Below are 25,441 nucleotides of genomic sequence, written 5' to 3'. Positions count from 1 at the left end.
ATTGTATATAGAGAATGTAATTGTAATTGTAAAATCATTAATAAAATTACTATTAATATGACTTGTGTGTATGAAATCCTGGCAAAAATACTCACTTTTTCCAAACGAGTTCCACCACAGTTTTATGCACCTTTAAACTTCCTGGAAGATGAATTACAATCTTTTACGGCACAAAAACCAGTATTTTTTATTAAAACGGCACTTTTCTTCTATAATTTTCAAAATAACATAACCTAACCTAAAAAGCACAAAACACAAATGCTGGTTGCCTTAATGAAGGTCCAATAAGTCGAACTAATGTTGACATTTATAAACCGTGATTCTATTGGCAACCCGTGTAACCAATCAGATACGAAAGAAAACGTAACCAAATTCGGCGCCAAATTTGAATTCAATTAGGCGCGGGAAATTCGAATTCTTAGGTCGCGTAACTTGAGAAAAATTACTAAATGTTACAGCCTATGGATACTCCACTCGATCCTTTATATGAATTTTTAGGTTACAAAAGTAGTTTCCTAAGTTGGGCACGAATGTATAGAATATAACCTGTAAATTACGTGATAATTTTAGATTGTTACAAAGAAACAGTGTCATTTTTTACATGTGACATTTTGCATCATCATCTTCAAATCGATGGACCAGTGGCGTCAGTAATTACCGGTTAATTTAAATGTTTTTAAATTAATATCTATTTAATTATTAAATTAAAACTGTCACTTTAAATTATTTATTATCTGTCATTAGTGTCATTTTATTTCTGTTTGTTTTTAACTTTTAATAGGAGTCGCAATGTCTTCGTACCAATGAGCTTCGACCATTGCATAGAATAGATCAGGGTCAGACTGTTCCAAATATCATTGGTAAACAAAACCAAAGAAATGAAAGAAGTTTCTTGTTAGGGCATAAATCTTGGCAGCAGATGCGTTTAGGAATGTCATCCGTCATACGTCAGCCATGTCACCACGTTACAGTTTTTCACCTTTACTCGCATTTCCTGATTGAAAACAAGCCTCTCGCTCCACAATGGCGACCGCGACTGCTAAACCTTGCCGAGCCAATTATCACGTCATGTTCTTCCAAGTAATTATCGAGTTAATCGTACCGACCTGCTGATTTACTAATATCTACTATTGAAAGTTTTACATTGTCCGTCTTTCTTCCACGGAACCCGATTTAGAAGAGAAAAAAAGGTTGTCCTCTACTTGCATTATAGGCCGGATCTCATCACCACTGATTTTTAATTGCCAACTTTTTCTCGTTATACAATTAAACTGTCAAAAGGTCGTAATGTATGTTCGATCTTGTAAGTAACAACGGTCGATGATTTATCGCGACGACGCGGTTTAAATTTTAGGGGATACGTGCAAGAATTTTAGGCTGGACTGAGTGCAAGAAACTCACTTTGTCACTCTAGTGCTTTATTGAAATTTTCAAAAATTTTGGTGCTAAAAACACACAATCTATATAGTTGCTTGCAGAATGAGATGATTTATTACCACTTTTTGATGCATTCAATATTTGGAGGCAGTGTTTGCAATTCTTTCCATCTAATCTCTTATCGCCTTTGTATACGTTTTTTAAAAGTAAGTTGAGCTTACTATAAGTTGTATTTGCTTTTTACTGATTTGCCTAGAACTCTCTCATTTTGTGCATCTTAATCGCGTGTTTGTCTTTCTAAATTTCTACCAACTTAGACCGTTGAAATATTTAATACATTAAAAATAGACAATGAATTGGTGTAACAGGCACATTTATTGCACACTTTTGTATATTATGGCAGTGTCATCGGCGAAATGTCGTAACGTAATTTCTCCCAATTGATGACTCGATTGCAAATTAAAAATATTATTTATATAGAGATCAAATAAATGTTTGCTATTTTCCCAGACAATTTAAATACTAAAAATCCTGTGTTTTGTGCAGTCAGTTTATTGTGTTGCCTATTTTACCTTATCTCAATCTTTGGGAACCAAAGGACTCACTTTTCCAGATAGTTTCCTTACATTTTGATGCAAAAAAATATTTTTCCAGGCAACTTAACTTAGTATGCCTGATTTCTCTCAATCCAAAATTGAAAAAAAATATTCTGGTTATAAATAAAAAGATTTTTAAAAATTTTTTTCTTATTCTAGGTGATTGTAACATTCTTCCCACTATACTGAGAAGATAAAACCTATAAGATTTCCTTTCTTCTGTATTTCCTAAGTAATTATTTTCTTATTCAACTGCCTGGAATAAATATTCTTATTTAACCTCTTCCAGGCACTTGAAAAAATCAAGATAAGTGTACTTCTTTTAAGAATTTAAGATTTTGCGTTAAAATAATAATACAGTCTATTTTCCAGGTATACTTAAAGTATGGGGATTTTTTAAATGCCTGGAAAAAATGCTTTTTTAAGCCGTTTACGAGTTTTTTCATAAAATTTAAAAGAAACAACAGGTTTTACAGGCTTTTAAAGAATCTTTTATTTTTTTAAAAGTTTGGTGTTTCTTCATCTTCAAATGCCTAGAAGATATATTTATATCTTTCAGTCTCCTTTCTTTACATAATTATGATCTTTTCTTAAAATAATGAGCATGGGCGTCGTTACGTGTTTATATAGATGGGGGCACCTTTCCTAAATTGGCTGAAAATTTTTTGAGGTACCACGCTCATATTTGTTTCAAAAGTCGTTAAAATCGTAACAAAACGTCTGGGGCAAAAGTATTAGAATAAAAAGTATATAAAAAAAAATTATTACTTATTAGACAACATTTTATCAGTTAAACATTTGCAACAAAATAAAAACATTATTCTAGAAACATAAAAACAAATATATTCTAACGGTGATAATAATTAAACATCTATACCGTATATAAATAATTAAAAAAAATTAATCTAGCGAATAACAGTAATATTTTTTAATACTCCTTCGGTTTTTAGAAAAAAAAAATTTTTAATTCTTTTTTTCAGCACCAAAAACATCAATAACTGAAGAAATAATTTCATCTTTTTTTATTTTCTACCATCTTCCGGTGTACGCTTATCATGCAAAGACCTGATAATCTATTTTCGGTTATTGTTGACCGCAACCATGTTTTTACATGCCTAAGTATACTGAATGAACGTTCGATCAAAGTATATAGATTTCAACATTTTGTTAGACTGTGGTTCGATAGTACAAGTAGTTGGCGGAAGTGTCAAAAATATTTTTAGCGCTCACAAGCAATTCAACAAAATCCAAGTTTTCATAAACCGCCTTGGTTTTCCAGGATGTGCTATGATCCACTATGTGTTGTACTCAGCTACAAAGTTTTTCAATTCAAACTGCCGAGTAACATTTATGATTTGATCCGACGATAAAATAATATTATTTTTGATGTTTTTTGGATGGAGTAAACTTAAAGAAAAACCAATACTAGAATCTTTAGAGAATCGCGAGTTAAGGGACGTAATTAATGAATCTAAATATGGATTAAATATACTTAGTCTGAAATACTGCTTTGCTGAAGTAGAAGGAATATTTGGTCGATGCGTTTGTCGTTTTGCCACTCTAGGCATTTTTACATCAAAATCTAGTATTTGCGCCATTTCTTCAATTTCACTAAAAATTTGAGAAAATGTGTCTTCAGAATTTTTCCTGTCATTTAAAAAAAAATTTACCAGCTGATCAATATGCTGTTTTGCAGATAAAAGATTTATAGACACACCTTGAAATTTATTAGTTACCGACTCGAGTTGAGATGAATATTTAGAAATAATTTTAAGGCAAACGAGAAAAGTGCAATTGGTAACCGAAGTAAGCAAAATATTTGCTTTTGTTCTTGTCTGTAAATTGAATCCAGCATCTGTCGACATACTTTCCAAAGTAGATTTAATGGCAACAACATTTTCTGAAAAAATACGTATTGACTTATATTTTGAGGTCCAACGAGTTGCCGACAAAAGAGGAATATTTGTTACGCTATGAGATTTTTTTAGTACTAAGGAAAAATACTTTTCTATTCCGACAGAACGTTTGCTATTTCCTCATCTTCAAATTTCTAGGCATTTATTACTTGTTCATGTGCCATGCCTGGAATAAATTTGATATTTATCCTCTTCAAGATACCTAAAAAAGTCCATTTCTGTACTCGTTGAGATAATTCGAGATTCTCTTTTGTGATAATAAGGTATTTTTCAGGCAGGCCTTTTAAATATTACAGTCGACTAAATTTCTTAATTGTCTGGAATAAATAAGTTCTTTTTTATTACCTTGCTGGCACCTAAATAAGGCCTTCTTTGAAATTTTCTGATTTCTTCATCAACTGCCTGAAAAACATATTAATTTCATTCCTCTTCCAGGCAGTTGAAAACATCAAATTCAAATTAGAATAATTGGATTTACAGTGTCACATCTAAGTGTTTTAAATGCCTCAAAATACCTTTTTTATTAAAATTAGAATAGAATAGAATTTTTCTTAGGAAAACTTAATTTTCCAAGAGCATTGAAACACAGTTTCGCTAAATATAATTGTATGATGTTTATGATGCAAGAATGAAGAACCTTGTACCGAAAAGAAAAATATCACCATTATTTATGGTGATTGTTAATGATATTACTAACATTCTTTTGAATTGTCCTATAATCCTGCCTTGGTTGCCTGTTTTAGTGCCTTGATGTAGTCATATACTATCTTTGTTGTGTCACTAATGTGCCTCCTGTGTTACAGCCGTTGATAGAAAGTCGAATACACCTCCTACATGGTCCAGAGTCACATAAAGTAGGATCTCACACAAATCGGGCTGACAATAGTAAGTCAAGATATAACTTATATATGAAGAAATGAGGCGATTTATTTATACAGAAAAGCTATATTATGTTAATAAAGATACGTCTTCATCCCCTAATTCTTCAAAATCTCTTCCCACGATCGTGATCTTCCTCCCAGAAATCGTCCGCATAAATCCAAATGGTCGAAATCAAACAGGGGCCCGGCGAAGACCAAAAAAGAAGATCAGAAGAAGAAAACAGAAATCCGAAATCCTCGAAGGCGAATCGGCGGAATGCATTAGCGCACCCGGAGGCTCAAAGGAGCCCCGACGGTCCGTATCGTCGGTAAAAAATTACGGCCCGATTAAAAATATTTCCTCCTAACTTGTGGCCTTCGGCCTTTCGGATTTTGTCAAACACAATTTGGCTTTTACTTTCAACTTGTCGCGGAGTTCCCTCCTTTTGTCGGCACCTTTTTGCTATATAGTAAAAATGGACGACCTCTATCAGTGACAATTACAAGCGGGTTCAAAACTAACTGTCAATTTTAGACCTTTTGAACTACATCAAGAACCCGCAACAATAAATCTCGTTTACGCAGACAGTAAATAGTGATAGAGTCAATAATGCGGCCATTTTATGGCAGCAAAGTAGACAGCGCAGAATGGTAAGAAGAAATAAGAAAGGACAGGTACGACTAGATGATAACGGCAATAATTTCCGATAATGCGATTGAAGAAAGTGCAATTTAACGCTGTAAATCTTCGCTCGCATGACTTTGTATATTGTTCTGCGACATTAAGGTAACGATTAGAGCTCGTGCAGGTTGTGTCCGTTCTTATAGTAATTCCGATATTTATTACGATAATGAAAATGTTTTTTTTTATCACGAATTTTATGCAGTTGTCATAACAGCCAGGTGACATCACAGTCTCCATACGTATCCTCTAGCCTAGTATTAGCGTGGCATGGTCAAGTGTAGTTTTTCGAAAATAAAGCTACTTACCTACATTAGTAAGACAAAGAATGCTATATGGATGCAGAATGGCAAAATTGGCTTCAAAATCTCACAGTTTTTAAGTTTCCATAAAAAAATTACATAAAACACCTTTACGTGGTCAATTTATTGGTTTTCCTTTTCGAAAATCGTAAAAAACCCGTTTAAAATTACCTTATTTTGACGTTCACATGCCATATCAATAAAAAATGTCATCTATCATTAAAAGGTTTAAAAGAAGATGTAACCATTGAAATTACAGAAGAACTTGTTGCGTTGAAGAGGAAAGTACAGTAGTTGAAAAAGAACCCAAGTAAAACTAAAAGCTACAATGTTAATTCAAACGGACTGGAGGAGAAACAGGAGGAAATAGTTGATTGTAATTTCCATTAAACTGAAGCAAAGACAAGAACGATAAGAATTGAGTTTCTCAATTATTACTTAGAAAGGAATAATTTGAGAGATTCAAATAAACTTAAAGGGACACAGAACCATATTTCGCCGGACAACACAAGGGAGGAAAGCCAGAACATAAACGGAAGAAACATGAACGTTCTTGCAGATGTTCTTAAAAGCAATTGTTACATTTAATAGTAGATTCGTAAACGTATTTAATTTCAATTCGCATTTTTGAAAATAATCTTATGATTTTCATTTATATTTTATGTGCATATAATATTATGTGTATACAACATGACTGCGAATTTCTCAAATTAACGTCAAATCGCTAGTTTTGCATCTTGATGAATTCGGTCGAAAGATATATTGATGCATAACATGCCATAGGCTTAGGAAAGTCCACAGTTTAAAAAACAAGAAAAATTATAAAATGAACCAATGAAAAGCCACTTGACTTCTATTTTTCTAGATTCATTAGACATCCATCTCTCGTCGAAAAGTGTCAACCGAAATCTTCATGCCAATGAATACATTAGACGTCTACGAAATTCTTAATCTCAAGGCTTCAATAAAATAAAAGTCATTGATCAAACAATAATAAAAAGCTATTGGACATTGGTAGTATCGTTTAATGGTGCTGTTTTGCGACTTTTGTATAATTCAATGGAGATCCAATGGTTTTTTTTAAAGAATTAAACGAATCTCCACTGGACGTTTATATTTAACAAAAGAGAAAACCCTTGGATATTTATTGTATAGATCTGGGATAAGAATAGATTAGATAGAAAGTCATGAGTTTATAGTGTTCATTTGGGTTAAGCGTTGTATAGAAAAAGAAAATTTTATTATTGGTCTGTCTATGTATAGGTCCAATGCCCATTTAAAAAAAAATAAGAATATTATTTCTATAACTTGTATTCCTTATATTATAACGTATTTTGTATGGGTTCTTAAAATGCGACAATTATTTAACACATCAATTAATTTTAATGTAGGAATAATTGAATTCGAAACAATTGGTCTCGAAGGCAACTAGAGTAGGTAACTAAATCGTCTTGTGCCTGGATTTACTGAATATTTACCAATGACCGATTTTTGAACGTAAAATTTGTCTTTACGAATTTTTTAAATCACTTTTTGGTATTCTGTGAAATATCAAAAATTGTACTGATTCCGATCTTGATGAATTTATTAGAATCCCAAACAAATATTTCAAGTCGTTGAAAGCACAAAGATTTTAGAAATTCAACAATTGATATTTTCGAGTCATTTATCAAATACTCTTAAGAAGTCATATTGTGCTTTAAAAACGATTTACCCTCATAGATATTACCCCGATCAAAACATCAAACGCGAGTTATGTAATTCTCTGATACGGCCACAATGTGGATAATTGTGAGTCTGAGTGTTCAATAAACAATTAAGATACTTGTATTCGCTTTATTTATGATGATAATAATAAACCTAGTCATGTATCACATAAGCTGAAAAATCTTAAATGGCTTAATTTGTTTAATTAACGTGAAACTCCTACTTACTTATATATTAAAATTACTTTTCGAACTAATTCATGACCCTCAAACATAAGTATACATTTTTCAAAAAAATCGTTTTTCTATACGTATACGTTAAGAATAATATATTTAATAAATAATGTATTTGGCCTTTGGTAAATGAATTTGATGTATTTATAAATATTCGTTGGTTTATGAACCTACACAAAATAAAATTTCATTAACTAAATAGTTCTGTGGCATCAAATCGTTACGTTAGGTTACGAACACCTTAATAACATATTGGCTTCAAGAATTTCTTTTTATTTTATGAAATATTTAAATTATAGTTTCTTCTATACCATTGCTTTCTTTTTCGTTTTTTTTTAAATCTTTACTTTGTTCCTATGCATTCCGCTAAGAGAAATATATTTTTTTAAATAGCATAATTAATAAAGTAAGATAAGAATTTTTATTTTGGACTGTTTTTCCCCATGTAGGTAGAACAGAATAATATGCCTTTTGTGCAAGAGTTTGATCTAATGGCTTTTATTTACCTTAATAATTAACTTTACATATGTACAATCCAAGGAGTTTTTATGAAAAGTAACTTTTAAGTGATTACAATAAAATGAGACTATGAATTATAATTAGTAATATAATAATAATTTTCAACAATATAAAATACATGATTAATTGGCTATATATAATAAAATAATGTTAACTTGGAGAGACAGTAACAAATCTATTTTCAACAGGATGGAGCACCTCTCCATCTAAACTAAATGATATGAGAATATTACTTAATAGATTGTTTAATGATAATTGGATTGCGACATGTGGCTCGATCCTTCGGCCACCTTAGGTCACTAGACCTAACCCCTCTCGATTTTTATTTTTGGGGTTATATAACGAATAAAGTGTATTAAAAAAAACCTTTGATATTAGGCAAATAATTAGAAGATCAAACTTAAAAGCTACAGAACGCGTGCCTAAATTGTGCTCAGAAATGTTTTGAATAAGATGGGGACGTTTTTGCTCATTTATTGTCAATTAAGTCGGTTTACTTGATGTTATTTTTATATTTCAAACCCAACTTGCCTAAATTTGGCAAAATTATTAATATCGCTATAACTTTGTTATTTTTCGGTTTAGGCTATTAAGGTAAATAAACTTATTTTCTTTTGACCATGTTGATCAGCAGGAAAAATCCTACTAGTTTGCTAATTTACTCGACCCTGTATTTTAAATATTAACAAAGATACCATAATAGTGCCGGCTTAATTGGAGGCATCCTGTATAGTTCCATACGGGTTTAATTTGGGTTGTTTTAAAGTCACTTTTTTTGTTACGGATGAAAAATTTTATTCACACTTCAATTTTTCTTGTTGTATGCAGTACCAACATAATACTCGCAAACCATTACAATCACTCCCAAGATACCCAATGCTAGCAAAATTACTCGTAAATTAGCTTATCGCATTCTTAGACAAAGCTTCTTTTTCTCTGATGTATAATATGATATTAAAACTAAATGATTTCGCAAAAATTTCACGGTATTAAAGGGCTTAGGTGCCAAATATTTTATTGATTTTTTATAACGGAACCTTCGTACAATCGCTCTTGAGCCTAATATTTAAATCAGATGACAAAAAAAAACAATTTTTGAATTAAAACCATAATATTATGTATTCGTATTTATATTTTTTTAAAACTTGCAATAAGGTTATAATACTCGGCTTATAGTACCTTGCCTGCACGCCTTTCTTGAACCATTTTCAGTGTTTATCCGATGGATAGCAATAGATAAACCGCCTCAAACTCGGGTGGTACTGCCTTTACTCCCCAAAAAAGAATTAATTTTGCAATGCAAACCATGGAAGTGGTATAAATTATTAGAGTAATAAAAATAATATTTAATAATTAATAAACTTAATAGTTAATAAGGTGTTATTACTCTCTACCTATTTGAAATAGACTATAACTCTCTTATGTCAAAATTTTAGTCTTTTTGTAAAGTAATTCAGTTGGAAGCAATCCAGTTTTTTTATGATCCATTTCTGAATAACATCTAATTTACACAAATGACAGTTACAGATTGAACCAAGGCATAGTATATTATTTTTCAGTTGCTTAATTGTTAAAAAACTTTGTAGGAGTTTAAAGCGTCGAATGAAACATCTCTCTTTGGTGAAAATGTCTGCTATTTGCTTATCCCTACGCAATTACTGATCTATTATTATCAGGAGTGTTTGTAAAAACTAAATGACTTTATCCTTTATTGACAGTCAATATCCTGAACTCTAGAATTCAATATTTGGACATTTTTAATTAATGGAATACTCTGGAGAATTTTTTTCAAGAAAATACTAAAATGGAGGCACTAAATGTCAAGATATTGCAATTCTTATTCCAGGAGTGCCTGTAAGAATTAAATGACTTTGTCTCTTATTGACAAGTAAATATCTTGGGTTCTAGTAGTCAAACTATTGATTAATAGACCACTCTGAGGCCTTTTTTTAGTATTTTTTTAAACAAATGACTAAAATCGATGCACTAAATGTTAAGATATGGAATTTTTATTCCAGGAGTGCTTGTAAAAGTTAAATGACTTTGTCTCTTATTGACAAGTGAATATCCTGAGTTTTAGTAGTTAAAATCGGAAAATTATTAATTAATGAACTACTCTGAGGACTTTTTTAGTCTTTTTTGAAGAAATGACTAAAATCGATGCATTAAAAGTCAAGACATTGGAATTCTTATTCCAGTAGTGTCTGTCAGAATTAAATGACTAATGTTTTATGTTTTCTGTTCTTGAGATGACGTTTTCAGATGTCCGCAATAATTGAAATACAGATAGAGTACTTGCACTTGAGCTTATTCCTTAACTTAACTTTAAACATGCGACCAAATTTCTCCGGAATACAAAATTGCGGTGTCATCAGCAAAACTCACAGCATTCCCTTATGGAAAATACAGTTGCATTGTACAGGGTGTAAATAAATAGATTCAGGGGCTGATTCTTGGGTAAATTATAAGAAAAAAACTTTATTGGAACGTATGTCCTTAAAGGCCTAATTTCTGAGATATCGGATGGTAAAGATTGAAGAAAAAAACAGTGACGTTTGTGTAAGGTCTTAACTAAATATTTTTCATGAAAAATATGGTACTCCACTTTTTTTAATTTCTTTTTTGTTTCTGTAATTCTCATTTATTTTTAAATAAATTCGATCTCTTGACTTTCTTTTGTCCGAGGTTGCGTATTCGATTAAAAAAATAAAATCTATCTACCTAAATGTATATTACATGTTTATTATTAATGTTTAGATATGATTCTAATTTTTGTTTTAAACCAAATGAAAAAAAAGGAAATTAAAAAATTTTTGGAAATGACCCTGCCCTTATGCAAAAATCTATACGTCGCTGCATTTGACGACGAATCCAATAAAAAATTTCGGGAGAATTTTGAATTACAGCACATGAATAACTGATTCGAGTTCTCAAGTCATCAATATCCAGTACCGGAATCCTGTACATCAAAGTTTTTAAATGACCCCATGTGGTAAAATCTAGTGGATTCATATCTGGTGACCGAGGTGGCCAAAACTGAGAACTATCCCACAATTTGGGTATGTTTCGTCTTAATAACGACGTGCTAATAAACAAAAATGGGCAGGAGCCTCTTCCTGCATAAACCACATTACTCTGCTAATATCTAAGGGTATACCGCCTCAAGAAGTCCTGGCAGTATGTCTTGGAAAAAACGAGTGTATGTTTCCCCATTCAATCTCTGTGGTAGAAAATGTGGGCCAATAAGGTGGTCTCATACATTTAAAGAAAATTGTTGTTGGTGATGAGCTTCAACTATGGCATGGGAATTTTCATCTGCCCAAATATGGTTATTATGGTAATTAATGAAAAATTAGCTTCGTTGATAAACAGAATCTGCCTTAAAAACTGAGGGTTTTGCTCAATGACTTCCAATGAGAAAATTTAAGACGCCTATGAAAATCTCGTGGTAATAGGGCCTGGACTCGTTGTACGTGATATGGATATAATAACTGATCCTTTAAAATAGTCCATACTGTCACATGATTGACATGTAACTGCAAACCAATTTTTCTAGTACTGGTATCAGGTTGTTCATCAATTAAACTAAGTACCGCTTCTTCCAATTCCGGTGTCCTAATATCCACAATCACGCTTTCTTGGTTGAAAAATTCCAGTTTCTCGTAGTCTTCAATGAAGGCGTGTAAATAATGTGGATACATTTCAGCATACATTCTAGATGCTTGCAATGAATTTTTATTAGCAAAACCATAAACAAAATGCATATCGGTCATTTCTGCATATGAATAATTTGCAATTTTGATGAAATGGATCAAAATTGCACAAAAAAGTTTCTACTTTAAAGGAGGCAATTATTGACAATCAACCAACAATCATCAGCAGACATTTAACAGGTTAATACAGATTAATAGGTTAATACATTATTTAAAAGGTTAAGTAAAAAACAAAAAAGGTTAAAGGATTAAGTAAACAGTGATGTACTATATTTTTCATCAAAAATATTCACTTTAAAATGCCTTTCGATGCATACTAAATATTACTAAAATATCTACAGAGGTTTCACAGATATTGTAAAACAATATATATTATTCTTCAATCTTTACCACCCGGTATCTCAAAAAGTTAAGACTTTTAGGACCTACGTTTTTTTTCTTAAAATTTACCCAAGAACCAGCCCCTGAATTTTTTTGCATCTATTTATTTTCACCCTGTATGTACTACCCTAACCGAACCGGCACTAATGACCGGTACCTCCTCTGTCCGTCCATCTGTTTTTGACTTTTCGCCGGAATGTGAATGGCGTGGCGGTACTTAGGTACGAATTGGCACGGTACCGTCGGTCTTGTCAAAGACATTCCGCCGGCGCCGATGGCCGCGGACCCGCTTCCCGGACTTCTAATTTCGACAAGTGCCTCGTTTTTGTTCCCAGTCTATTCATCAAGAACCGACGAGAGGAACCCGAAACAGCTGCGAAAGAAAAACAATCGATTGTCCAAGGCATAAACCATTTATTCGCTGCCGGGACGGTCATCGCAGGAATTTTTCGACCGTCCACCGATCGCGCTTTCCCACATTCGTTTTAAACCAATCATCGTATCGTATAAGAAGGCAGGTACGGTACCCTTTCTGGATTCGTCCTTTTTGACGTAAACCACTTGAAATAGTTTCGGGTTGTATAAAACGGCCCGTGAGAACCCGATTTACCAATAGGTCCGCGCCATTTAAACTATAAGTTATGTCATGTTTAAGACCACATAGCATAGAAAAATTAATAAATGTATTATGTACTTTATTTTTATTTCACTTTTTCTACGGAATAGACCTTACTTCAAAATATAATATAACCTCAAAAATTATTTTGTTATCAAGACGGTAAATGATAATCGTAAATATGGTACGATGGATGGTAAAAGTTTGCAGATAGAGTTAGAAGCAATTTTTAGAATCCCCATATCATCCTGACTCAAAAAAAAATATTTGAAACTTAACCCTTATACAGGGTGTCCCCAAAATGTCTTTACCAGAATGTGCTCGCCAATTTTAAACAGAAAAAGCAGAGGCTAAAACCTGCTAAAGTTAGCGGTTTTCCCAATATATCGGCTTTTAGATGTCGAATATTGCAAATATATATCGAAATATTTTGAATAAAAAAATTTACTTACGTTTTATTTAAGCATGAAATTAATTTATTAAACAATACGGATTTTATAAAAGTTGTTCAAAATGTCCCTCATTTACACGAATACAAAGATTCACACGCCTAAGAGTTAATTAAAATTAAAATTAAGAGTTAATTTTAATTAACTCTCTGTATAACTGCTGCATTAAAACGAAGATTATTTGTTGCATCTTGAATGCGTTGCCAAAGTTCCTCTTCATTATACCACAAACATAAAAAAAAAAATCCAGAGGAGTCAAATCTGGAGAACGCGGTGGCCAATTTACGGGAGCATTATTACCTCTACCTATTCACCTATTTGGGTACCGACCGATCAAATAACTTCTGACATTTAATAAAAAATATGGTAGAGCAGCATCATGCATAGAATTCATAGATCTCAAATGGGTTTAAAAGTCAAAAGTGGCAGTCCAGGCACGCCTTGAATCATCTTGAAATTTCACTTTTCTTAATTAGTTTAACCCATTAGAGACGTAAAGTAGTATTTCATAGCGATGGTCAAGGATTCTTGGGCCTCAGAGATGTTTAAAGGTCAAACAGTGAGCAAAAAGTGTATTTTCTCGGTTTCTACCGCATTTCATGGCCTAGGCACGCCTTGAATCATATTAAAATTTTACTTTTCTTAACTAGTTAAACCCACTAGAAACGTAACTTATTATTTCATAGTGATCGTCAAGGATTCATGGGCCTCAGAGATGTTTAAAGGTCAAAAAGTGAGCAAAAAGTGCATTTTCTCGGTTTCTACCACATTTCATGGCCTAGGCACTCCTTGAATCATCTTGAAATTCTACTTTTCTTAACTAATTAAACCCACTAGAGACGTGAAGCATTATTTCATAGCGATCGTCAAGGATTCTTGGGTCTCAGAGATGTTTAAAGGTCAAAAATGACATTTTCTCGGTTTCTACCGCATTTCATGGCCTAGGCACGCCTTGAATCATCTTGAAATTTTACTTTTCTTAAATAATTAAACCCACTAGAGACGTAAAGCATTATTTCATAGTGATCGTCAAGGATTCTTGGGTCTCAGAGATGTTTAAAGGTCAAAAAGTGCGTTTTCTCGGTTTCTACCGCATTTCATGATCTATGCACGCCTTGAATCACCTTGAAATTTCACTTTTGTTAACTAGTTAAACCCACTAGAGACGTAAAGCATTATTTTATAGCGATCGTCAAGGATTCATGGGTCTCAGAGATGTTTAAAGATCATAAAGTGGGCAAAAAGTACATTTTCTCGGTTTCTACCGCATTTCATGACCTAGGCACGGCTTGAATCTCTTTAAAATTTCACTTTTCTTAACTAGTTAAACCCACTAGAGACGCAAAGCATTATTTCATAGCGATCGTCAAGGATTCTTGGGTCTCAGAGATGTTTAAAGGTCAAAAAGTACATTTTCTCGGTTTCTACCGCATTTCATGGCCTAGGCCCGCCTTGAATCATCTTGAAATTTCACTTTTCTTAACTAATGAAATATACTAGAAACGTAAATCATGATTTCATAGCGATCGTCAAGGATTCATGGGTCTCAGAGATGTTTAAAAATCAAAAAGTGGGTAAAACATGCGTTTTTTTCGGTTTCTACCGCATTTCATGGTTTAGGCACGTCTTGAATCACCTTGAAATTTCACTTTTCTTAACTAGTTAAACCCACTAGAGACGTAAAACATTATTTTATAGCGATCGTCAAGGATTCATGGGCCTCAGAGATGCTTAAAGGTCAAAAAGTGAGCAAAAAGTGCATTTTCTCGGTTTCTACCGCATTTCATGGCCTAGGCACACCTTGAATCACTTTAAAATTTCACTTTTCTTAACTAGTTAAACCCACTAGAGACGTAAAGCATTATTTCATAGCGATCGTCAAGGATTCATGGGCCTCAGAGATGTTTAAAGGTCAAAAAGTGGGTAAAAAGTGCCTTTTCTCGGTTTCTATTGCATTTCATGGTCTACGTATGCCTTGAATCATCTTGAAATTTCACTTTTCTTAACTAGTTAAACCCACTAGAGACGCAAAGCAGTATTTCATAGCGATTGTTAAGGGTTCATGGGTCTTAGAGATGTTTAAAGGCCAAAAAGTGGGTAAAAAGTGCATCTTTTCGTTTCTACCGCATTTCATGAACTAGGCACACCTTTAATCACTTTAAAATTTCACTTTTCTTAACTACTTAAACCCACTAGAGACGTAAAGCATTATTTCATAGTGATGGTTAAGGATTCTTGGGCCCCAGAGATGTTTAAAGGTCAAAAAGTGGGTAAAGAGTACATTTTCTCGCTTTCTACCGCATTTCATGGCTTAGGCACGCCTTGAATCATCTTGAAATTTTACTTTTCCTTACTAATTAAACCCACTAGAGACGCAAAGCATTACTTCATAGTGATCGTCAAGGATTCTTGGGTCTCAGAGATGTTTAAAGGTCAAAAAGTGGGTAAAAAGTACATTTTCTCGGTTTCTACCGCATTTCATGGCCTATGCACGCCTTGAATCATCTTAAAATTTTACTTTTCTTAAATAATTAAACCCACTAGAGACGTAAAGCATTATTTCATAGTGATCGTCAAGGATTCTTGGGTCTCAGAGATGTTTAAAGGTCAAAAAGTACATTTTCTCGGTTTCTACCGCATTTCATGGCCTAGCCACGCCTTGAATCACCTTAAAATTTTACTTTTCCTAACTAGTTAAACCCACTAGAGACGCAAAGCATTATTTCATAGCGATCGTCAAGGATTCTTGGGCCTCAGAGATGTTTAAAGGTCAAAAAGTGAGCAAAAAGTGCGTTTTCTCGGTTTCTACCGCATTTCATGATCTATGCACACCTTGAATCACTTTAAAATTTCACTTTTCTTAACTAGTTAAACCCACTAGAGACAAGAAGCATCTCATAATCTTGTTTATATCTCTTATTTTAGTGAGGTTCTCTCTCCTTGCTCGATTATTCTATTTACGACTGGTAAGAACGAACGGGTATTTGGTCAACACAATTAAAAACAATTAACAATTAAAAAGAAAATTAAATTCAAATCCTGGCTGAACGTTCAATATGGCAACCTTGTATGACAAATGTCAACACGCTTTGAAAATAACGTTTGAGTAAACGTCAAAATCGGACATTTTTAAACGATCTTTTAAGGCGCAAAAAGATGATAAATCCGTCATTAAGGCACTTAAGTGTAGTGCGTAATGCCCTAAAATACTATAGGGCAACCCTTGACGGACAATAAAAGTCGATTTCATACATTTTCTAACGAATCTCTAAAGGCAATTCCGACGCAAGGCGGCCATATTGAAAAATTGTTTTCAGGTTAGCTGTCATTTAAATGACAAAAACCCATATATACAAAAGCTTCCTTCGTCGCTAATAATTCTAAAATTACCACGATAACGTAGTAAATTCGCGTAAAAATCCTTTTTACAACTAAACGAAAAGAATTCCCATCCACATTCCAGCGATTTAGCCCGTATAGCCGCTCATTTTGTTTACATTCCGGGCGTTCTTCTACTAAATCAATTTTTCAGTTAAGACGCCAAATTTGTTTATTTAAAGGCCTGCGGTGTATTTTTAGTGTGGTGCAGTGGGTTTTGGCACCGGTACCATTATCAGTGCAGCGTATCGGTCAGTTCGGTGTGACCTTCGGCACCGTTAAGATCGTAGATATTAGCGTTTCATTGATTGATTTTTTTTTTGAGAAAATGGGCGATGAATTAAAAGTGGCCCTCGCAATGGAAGTGAAGCAAGAAGAAGTTGATTATCATGATAGTGTGGTACCGATCGACGGAGAGGGCGATTGCGGCGAGAGTACTTTTAATTGGAATTGTTTGCTTTCGGTAAGGGTTGAATTAGAATAGACCTTTTCATATTTGTATATTGATTATCTGCATCTCTATTTTGTCAGGGCGATGCAACAGAAACTTTTTTTTTTCTAATAGTCATGGAAACATTAGGTTTTCATGGGCCTTGTTCACTTCTCAATAATTATGGTCTGAATTAACTTGAAACGTGGTTCTCCTAACTATAGATGAGAAGCATCATTTCATAACGATCGTCAAGGATTCTTGACTGTAAAATGCCAAAAAATAGTTAAAAAATTAAGCTTCTAACTCCCCAACAACAACCCTTATCAGAAGTGGGATTCAAACACGCGCTCACATGGTTATCACCATAGTACCTCGTTAATATGTTAATAAGTCTTGTACTTAATGTAGCCGCCATAGAACTCTTTTGTAGTACACGAGACTCGGCCCCCGATTCATCAAATTCGTTGACATCTTAATAGGGTCTATTTGACTTGGGCCGAATAGAAGAAGAATTAAACGGGTATTACATGACCGTACGCGAGATAAAATAAATTAATATTAATCTGCCTGCTGGTCGGTCGTGTCTCTTTTATCATACGGTTTTCCGACAAAGCGCCATATTTATGGCGGTACCGACCGCTCGAAAGCTCCTTTTTAATTTGTGAAAAATTTTGTACGATGTTACACTCGCCAACGTTATTTACGAGACCTCCGTATATCGGTCGGATAAGTGCCCATAAACGCTAAAAGGGGATTCCAGATGAATATTTTTTACCAGTCGGTGAATGCATTTTAAATGGTTAAGGAGTTTACTATAGTCGATAACCAAAATGTTTCCTCTCCTCAAGTTCATTCTTCTTGTTGTAACGGAAATGGCATTTCAAATCTTCCTTGACAATGACAGCTGCTACAGGTTATGTCAGTTTATGACGTCGAGAGGGGGCACACCAGTGTTTTTAGGTTATGTGGGTTCTAAGCATGGAGGACAGTCATTAATTACCCACGAACTTAATAATTAATATATCTGGACTGCCAATTCAATGAAAATTAAATGACAATTACTGGATGGGCGCCATTTTTCGTGATTGGGTCTTTCAATGTTGGTCACTCTTGGACAAATTTCAGGTGTGCCAATTGTAGGGTAATAAAACAATTAAAAGCCTATTTTCAGCTTGAAATGTTCAGCTTTTTGGGGTTGGAATGGTTTTAAAAACAATGTAAATAAAAAAAAATAATTTAATTCGTGACAGGTCACACGTCAAACGTCAGGGTTGTCAACTTCATTACTGTTATTTAATTAATTTTTTGTTGGCAACACTGAAAATGTTCAGAGTGACCAACATCAAAAGGACACAATCACTATAAAAATGGCGGCCACCAGACAGTGGTAATTTTTGGCATATTTATAAGGTTGGTGTTATTTACCCCATAGAATTTGACACATGAACAATTTATTGCCAATAATCTCTTGAAACTTAAACCCTCAATTTCCACTCATCAACTCTATCCTCCGTGCCAAAAACTGAACAGCAAATCGATTTTGACATTGACAACGAATTGGCAATTATGACATTGAAACTGACAGACGTTAATAGGTAACCTCAGTTCACATTTTGACATGGAGAGGAGGCATAGAAGTGTTTCCATTTTTAGGTTATGGATGTTCTACAGACGAAGTGCTGCTTATACACTTAACTGATAACTGTTATATCTGTGTAAACTATCAATCTATTTTGTTTGCAACTGCATATTATAATTTTAATTACAATAACGGTACTAAAAATGTCTGCTGTATTTTGTTATGTTTTTCCATGCTCGTCTTATTGAAGCGTGTGAGGTTATGAACGACCTGTCATCTGTATGACAGCTGACACAAGGACTGTTGCCTCATGACCTAAACGTAATAATTACACAAAACATCATAGTATTTATAATATAAATACATAACAATAAAAACAATACTTTCCCGTTATTTCAGTTTAACGTTCAACGACTCCAAGACGCTCATACGCTGTCGTCCCAGGCGGCGTCGAGCGCCGCCGCCGCCGCCTCCAGCGCCGTCGCGACGGCGGCGTCGGTCGGCGCCGGAGGTGTCCTGGGGGACGCGCATCCCCTCGCTGCCCACCACCACCACCCCATTTACCTGCAGGGATCCGCTCATTCCAGTGGCGGATCCGTTAGCAGTGCCGGGGGCGGATCTCCTACTAGTCCCCTACGACCCGGTAAGGAGGAGGAGTGCAGTTTGCACGGTAGAAGTAGTACGGATGGTAAGTATGAGCACCATTTAATTATAAAACACGAATATAAAGATGTGCGGGTTGCCTTATTAATACGGGGAAGAAATTCTGGCCCTCTACTGAAGCTGTAATAATTCCAACTAATTTTGACATTTATAGGCCATAACTCTATTGGCGACTCGTTTAATCAATCAGATTTGAAAGAAAGCGTGATCAAATCTGGCGCCTAATTTGAATTTTAATTAGCGCGGGAAATTCGAATTATAAAACCAGTCCAACTTGAGAAAACTATTAAAGAGCCTACGGATACTTTACTGGATTAAAATAGGTTGTCATCAAAACTTGACATTTCTTTTTCTATTTTTTAAGTTACAAAAATTATAAAGAGAACCTGTGGAAAAAATCCTCTAGACAGTTTAACTTTTGGAACCAAAGGAATTAAAAAAAAACCTTCTCCTCTATTAAACAGTTTTACACTTTTCTTATTTCAAACAATGTCCTGGGGCAATATTGACATGCATATATGTTATCTGCTAAAAAGAATATTTGTTCAGTAATAAAGCTTATTTAAATTACAGGTATAAAAATAAAACACAACTATTGCTATCAGCCTATAAGAGACCCAAAATCGTGTCTGTTATTGGTTGATAGCAATCACGTGGTCCCAACGGATCCGTAATTACGTATCAATGTGAATTTAGACTTAGAATAGGTAATACTCTTGAGAGTTAATTTATCAATGCTTGTCACTCAGAGAAACGTAACATAACGTTGATTCATTCTTAGGTTATGTGATCTTAAAACCAGGAAGAAGTGACATCAAGAGGGGGCAGTGAACACATTTATAGGTTATGTATGCGGTAAATTGTTGGGGGATTGAACTAAACTTTAGATGTTAAAGATAGATAAGACACAAATTTTTTATGATGTGAAGACGGCCCTAAGGGTTAAAACAGAAGCCACCCAGTTAATTTTTACGGTCATCCCCGTTAATTTATACGTCTAGATTTGTCATAGACAAGGCAACGGACCCTTAGGCACAGATACGATCTCACTCGTATCAGATATTTATGGCTGTCCGACCTGGGGATAAAACTTTTTAAATGACCGCAGATCATCAGTTAGATGCGGTCTGGTCTATCTTCGGATGAAATCTTCGTTCGTTGTTCACCATCAGTGGGAATGCGGGGTATTAATAAGAGTTTTATGCATTTAGGGTTAATAATTCAGGCACTAGAGTACACAATAAATTAATAAAGAGGGTGCTCTTTTGATTAAGAATTAAGAAACGTCTAAAAGTCTCTAAAAACTGTCAAATTAATTTTACATTATGACCTCACAGTGGAACAGTTACTGCCAAGTCTTTAGGGCACGCCTAACTTAAAAATGGGGGATTAGAGACTGATACTTGTAGATGGAGTGTTAAATCCCCATTTAGCTTTAGTGTGAAGAGACTATTTGCGATATGCTTGGCATTCTAAGATGATTTTCTCAAAAACCGTTATATTTAGAGGAAAAACTTAGGAGCACTTTTTGATAGGGAATAATAAAGAGAACAATTTAGCTTCTATACTTTTTTCCGTTTAAGTAATGGTTTTTGTACAATTTTTTTACAAAGTGTTTTTAGTACAATTTTAAAAGTAAATCATTGGCTAATAGTAAAGGGTAAAAAGTTGATAGGATATTATATTATAAATTTGTAATAAAACCGCCTTGCGCATGGTCAAGGATTATGTATCACCATACAAATATTAAATAGTATACATTTTCTTAAAAATAAATGGAAAGAATTAAGGAATTCTTAGTAAGCTTGATTTTTCTTGGTTCCTGATTCTCAAAAAACCCTCAATTTTAGAGGAAATGTTCAAGAGTACTTTTTGATAGGGAATTTCCAATACAATATTTCAGCTAATACACTTTTTTTCGTCCAAGTAATTGTTTGCAAGTTACAAGGCAAAGGGTGACTAGTCGTCAACCTTGGTTTTTTTTTTGGCATCCTGATCTTCAAACCCGATTATCTCAAAAACCGTCATATTTAGAGGAAAGCTTCAGGAGTACCTTTTGATAGAGAATTACCAATAGAACATTTTAGCTTATACACTTTTTCCTATCCAAGTGATACTTACAGGACTTTCCACATTTTTTCATTACTGTTCTAGAACGTCAACCTGGCGTGGAAGACGACGACGACTCCCAAGACGGGAGCAGTTCCAGGGCGCAGTACGTGTCGGCGAATTGCGTCGTTTTCACGCATTACCAGGGCGACGCCGCCTCCGTGGTGGACGAACATTTCAACAGAGCTCTGGATAAAACCACCCATACAAAGGGTAAGTTACCCATTATCCTATTATTAAACCCATTCCAAAAAATTCAAATTCAAATGAGCATAAAGATCTCAGACCAATTAGTATTCTACCAGCATGATCTAAAATTCTAGAAATTCTCTTCCCTGATTGTCAATCCGGTTTCAGGAAAAACTTTACCAATGTTTGGTGAGTATTTTAAATGATATTAGGGTAAATGAGGAGAATGGTCAGCCAACATGTATGGCCTTATTGGACTTTAGTAGGGCTTCTGACACCATTAACTATGATATATGTTATTGGCGAAATTAAAATATATTGGTATTTCAGAGAGCAGTATAAATTTTTTCAAGGCTTATTTGCGTAATAGAGACATTTGTGTTATGGTGTGGTCTGAAAAGCATTACTCAGGATTTACACCTTTTAATCAGGGAGTTCCTCAAGGCTCTATTTACGTGTACAAAGTAATAAAACACGTCACTTTGCAACAATATGCCGATGATTCCCAAGTTTATATTCCAATTCACATCAATAATATAAATCTATTCTATCAAAATGTTAATAGTGATTTAATTAGTCTACATAAATATGCAGAAAGTCATAATCTTGATGCCACAAAATCTAAAATTCTTATCGTGTGCTCCAACTTTAATATAAGGCAAAGGCTCGAACACAACTTATCCTTAAATCCTATATCTATTGATAATACTTCAATTCCTGATGTTTTCGATTTAAGCGTTATATTTGACAGCTCTCTCTCTTTTGAATTACACATAAAAAATAAAACGAAAACAGCTTATTTACGTTTAAAAAAACTTTTTAAGTTTAAGCGAAATTTATCGGCAATTTCTTTGTCTTATTTTATCATTGTTTGATTATGGTGACGTAGTCTACGGAAATTCTTTATCTTCACAAAATAAAAAAATTATACAAAAAGTCCAAAATTCCTGTATGAGATTCTCTTATAGTATCCCCTACAGAAACCATATATCGCCTTATCTCAATAATAATAAAATATTAAATATGAACAATAGAAGAAAGCTACATGTATTATTGTGTATATGTAAAATTGTTTCTGTAAGTTGTAAAGGGCTTTTTCATCCCTTCTTTTCTTATGCTTACTAGGAAACACGGTTTTATAATAGAGAAAATAGTCCTATTTATCAATGTAATTTTTATTGACCTATAAAACTGTAAATTTTGACAAATAAACCATTTTGATTTGATGTGATTTGATTGACGCGAGTAATGTTCATTCACTGATTTCCCTCTTCGGCTATTGGCGCTAATTGATCGGGTAATTTTCTTCTTATGTAAAATGGTCGTCATACCATATGGATGTATTTTATTATTTCGTGGTAAGATTGTGTCGTAAGTCGTGTGGCGTATTTGGCGATGGCGCATTAAGATTTCTATGGGACCGTAGATGGTGGTCGGATAATGGATGTGGCGCGTGTACTTTGTATAATAATATAAAAATGTTGGATCCCGATCTAGGTTATGATGGCGTTTTGTTATTTATAATGTTTTGTTCAAGATCTGATTTAATGCTTGTTTAATACATAATGGCAATTTGCAACAATATATTCAATGGACAAGAAAAATTGAATTATTTTATTTTTCACATAATTGTAATAAAACCTCTTCTTTAGGAACTCGTTTAGATTAGATTTTCCTTTTCTCAACCGACTACTCTTTAGATAATTTCTATACTGGGTGTTTTTTATATTTTGACATTTTTTTGCTATAAAATAAGGATGTTAATCCTTAGGTAATTTTAAGAAGAACCGTTCAAATAAAGCTAAGTATGTTAAACAAAGTTAAAGAAAAGTTCAAATAAAGTTACATTGGGCAGGGTGTTTCTATTTATATTATTTAAGACATTCCGAACTCTGTCCTCTAGTTGTTCAAGAGTCGTAGGAGGTTTAAACTCGTAAACATTTTTAACATATTTCCAAATTCGGAATTTAAAAATTGAAACAAAATTCACTAAATACAAACGAAAACAACTAGATACGAAAAAACTATTTAACACTAACAAGAACAAGAACAAAAAATTAAGAAGATAAGAACTAGTTTTTGAAGGTGGTAGACAATGGTACAGTGAAAACATCTTGTCGGACTTGCATTGTCTTATTTATTTAATGTAACACGACTTTTCGGTTGGTAAGTATCTCCAACCGTTATCAAGTGTAACTGGATTACATACGTTTACACTTGATAACGGTTGGAGATACTTACCAACCGAAACGTCGTGTTACATTAAATAAATAAGACAATGCAAGTCCGACAAGATGTTTTCAAGATAAGAACTACTTAACAAGATAAAAAGTGAAATAAAATATTATAACATTTTTTTTGTTGACTTTATTAAGATGAAGATACAAAAAGATATTTCAATAACCTATTAAAATACTTCTTCACAGGACGAAAGACTAAGACAAACTTAAAGTTTGATGGTAACATAGTCTCGAATTAATTAAATGTTTAATAACAGGTAATGTTCCTAATTTTACTTTGTATGTACAGCCATTTTTATGATTATTCTAATATTTCTGATTGAGCATTGTTGCCATATGGGGTAAGAAGTAGTTAAGGAAATAAATTAAACTGAAAAACTGAATACCTACCCTCGTGTATTTTCAATTGGTGATTCTATTTGAATCGTATCGTCCAGGAATACTTTGATGCTCCTTTACATATAAATTCGGTTCTTTTAAGGAAAAAATATGGTAAAAAATTCAAATGTTTTATCGAGGCTAACAAATCCCTCTTTATCCAAAAAAGTGCGGCATAAAATAATATCGTACATAAAAAATTTGAAATTTAAAATATTGCTTTTTAACAGTTAGGCTTTGTTTGTAGTAGCATATTTTGACAAGTTCAAAACTGAGGTGTCTAAAATCACATATTTCGAATAATATAGTTCATATTGATGGCCATTGACATTTTTCAAGGTCTGGATTTAACACACAAGTTTTTGGTAGAATAGATGAACTTTTCTAGGCAGTTGAGACCTTATTTATAATTACGAAAATGTTTTTTGAGAAAAAATTGTACTTTAACTGTCTGGAAAATGTCACACAGTCCTGCAAGCACCTGAATTACCTGAAAGAGCATTATTTTTCAATTTAATATGTGACTAAATAAATACATTTTTCCAGGCAATTCAAGCCTTATTTTTAATTGATAGAATTGGAAAAAACTCCAAAAAGAGATAAAAGACTAAACTGCCCGGAAAAACATAGGAACATAGGAACAGACAATTTTTAATTTTGTCTAAGTACCTGTTTTTGATACAATTAATGAACTTGTCCGGGCAGTTGAGATCTTATTAATTTTTCTGATCATAATCAGAAAAATGTCGTTTTTAGAGAAAAAAATATACGTCAACTGCCTGGAAAATATGAAAGGACTGGAAGCACCTAAATTGCCTGGCAGAAGAATTAATTTCAATTGCCTAGACATACCTTTAATTTTTTTTATGTCGCGAAATAAATTAATTTTTCCAGACACTTGAGGTCTTGTATATAAATGACAGAATTGAAAGAACTCCACAAAATAAGAGTCAAAACTGCTCTAAAAAAGATGAACAATTCGAAATATCTATATTCTGTGTCTAAAAAAAGCGGCAGAAGAGTAAATGAATGAAGCGGAGTGTTTTGCAAGCAATCAACTTAATAATTCACCTTGTAAGGTGGAAGAAATAATATTTGCAAGGGTTTTAATAGAACGGAAT

At 33.5% G+C, this 25,441-nt stretch overlaps 2 protein-coding genes across 3 annotated transcripts in view; one reads left to right on the top strand and one right to left on the bottom strand.

Moving 5' to 3' along the window:
- The window catches only part of LOC126744301 (cell surface glycoprotein 1-like), a 38,657-nt gene extending 38,430 nt beyond the window's left edge, over positions 1-227 (bottom strand). Inside the window, exon 1 of the mRNA XM_050451689.1 lies at positions 96-227. The gene's annotated coding sequence lies outside the window, so the exon portion shown is untranslated. The remainder of the gene's footprint in view (positions 1-95) is intronic.
- LOC126744311 (protein vestigial) overlaps positions 1-25,441 on the top strand; it is an 80,087-nt gene that overhangs the window by 16,611 nt on the left and 38,035 nt on the right. Inside the window, exons 1-3 of one of the 2 annotated variants that reach the window (XM_050451702.1) lie at positions 16,796-17,192; positions 19,141-19,429; positions 21,559-21,726. In XM_050451702.1, coding sequence (XP_050307659.1) covers positions 17,058-17,192; positions 19,141-19,429; positions 21,559-21,726 — 592 coding nt within the window. In that variant the 5' untranslated portion in view covers positions 16,796-17,057. Of the gene's footprint in view, positions 1-16,795; positions 17,193-19,140; positions 19,430-21,558; positions 21,727-25,441 lie in introns of those variants that run through there. The other variant, XM_050451701.1, reaches the window with a different exon arrangement.

This window comes from Anthonomus grandis, chromosome 13 (genome assembly GCF_022605725.1).
Source record: "Anthonomus grandis grandis chromosome 13, icAntGran1.3, whole genome shotgun sequence".
Lineage (NCBI taxonomy): Eukaryota > Metazoa > Arthropoda > Insecta > Coleoptera > Curculionidae > Anthonomus > Anthonomus grandis.
Note: the sequence above shows the minus strand (reverse complement) of the source record. Positions and strands in the feature narration are given on the sequence as shown.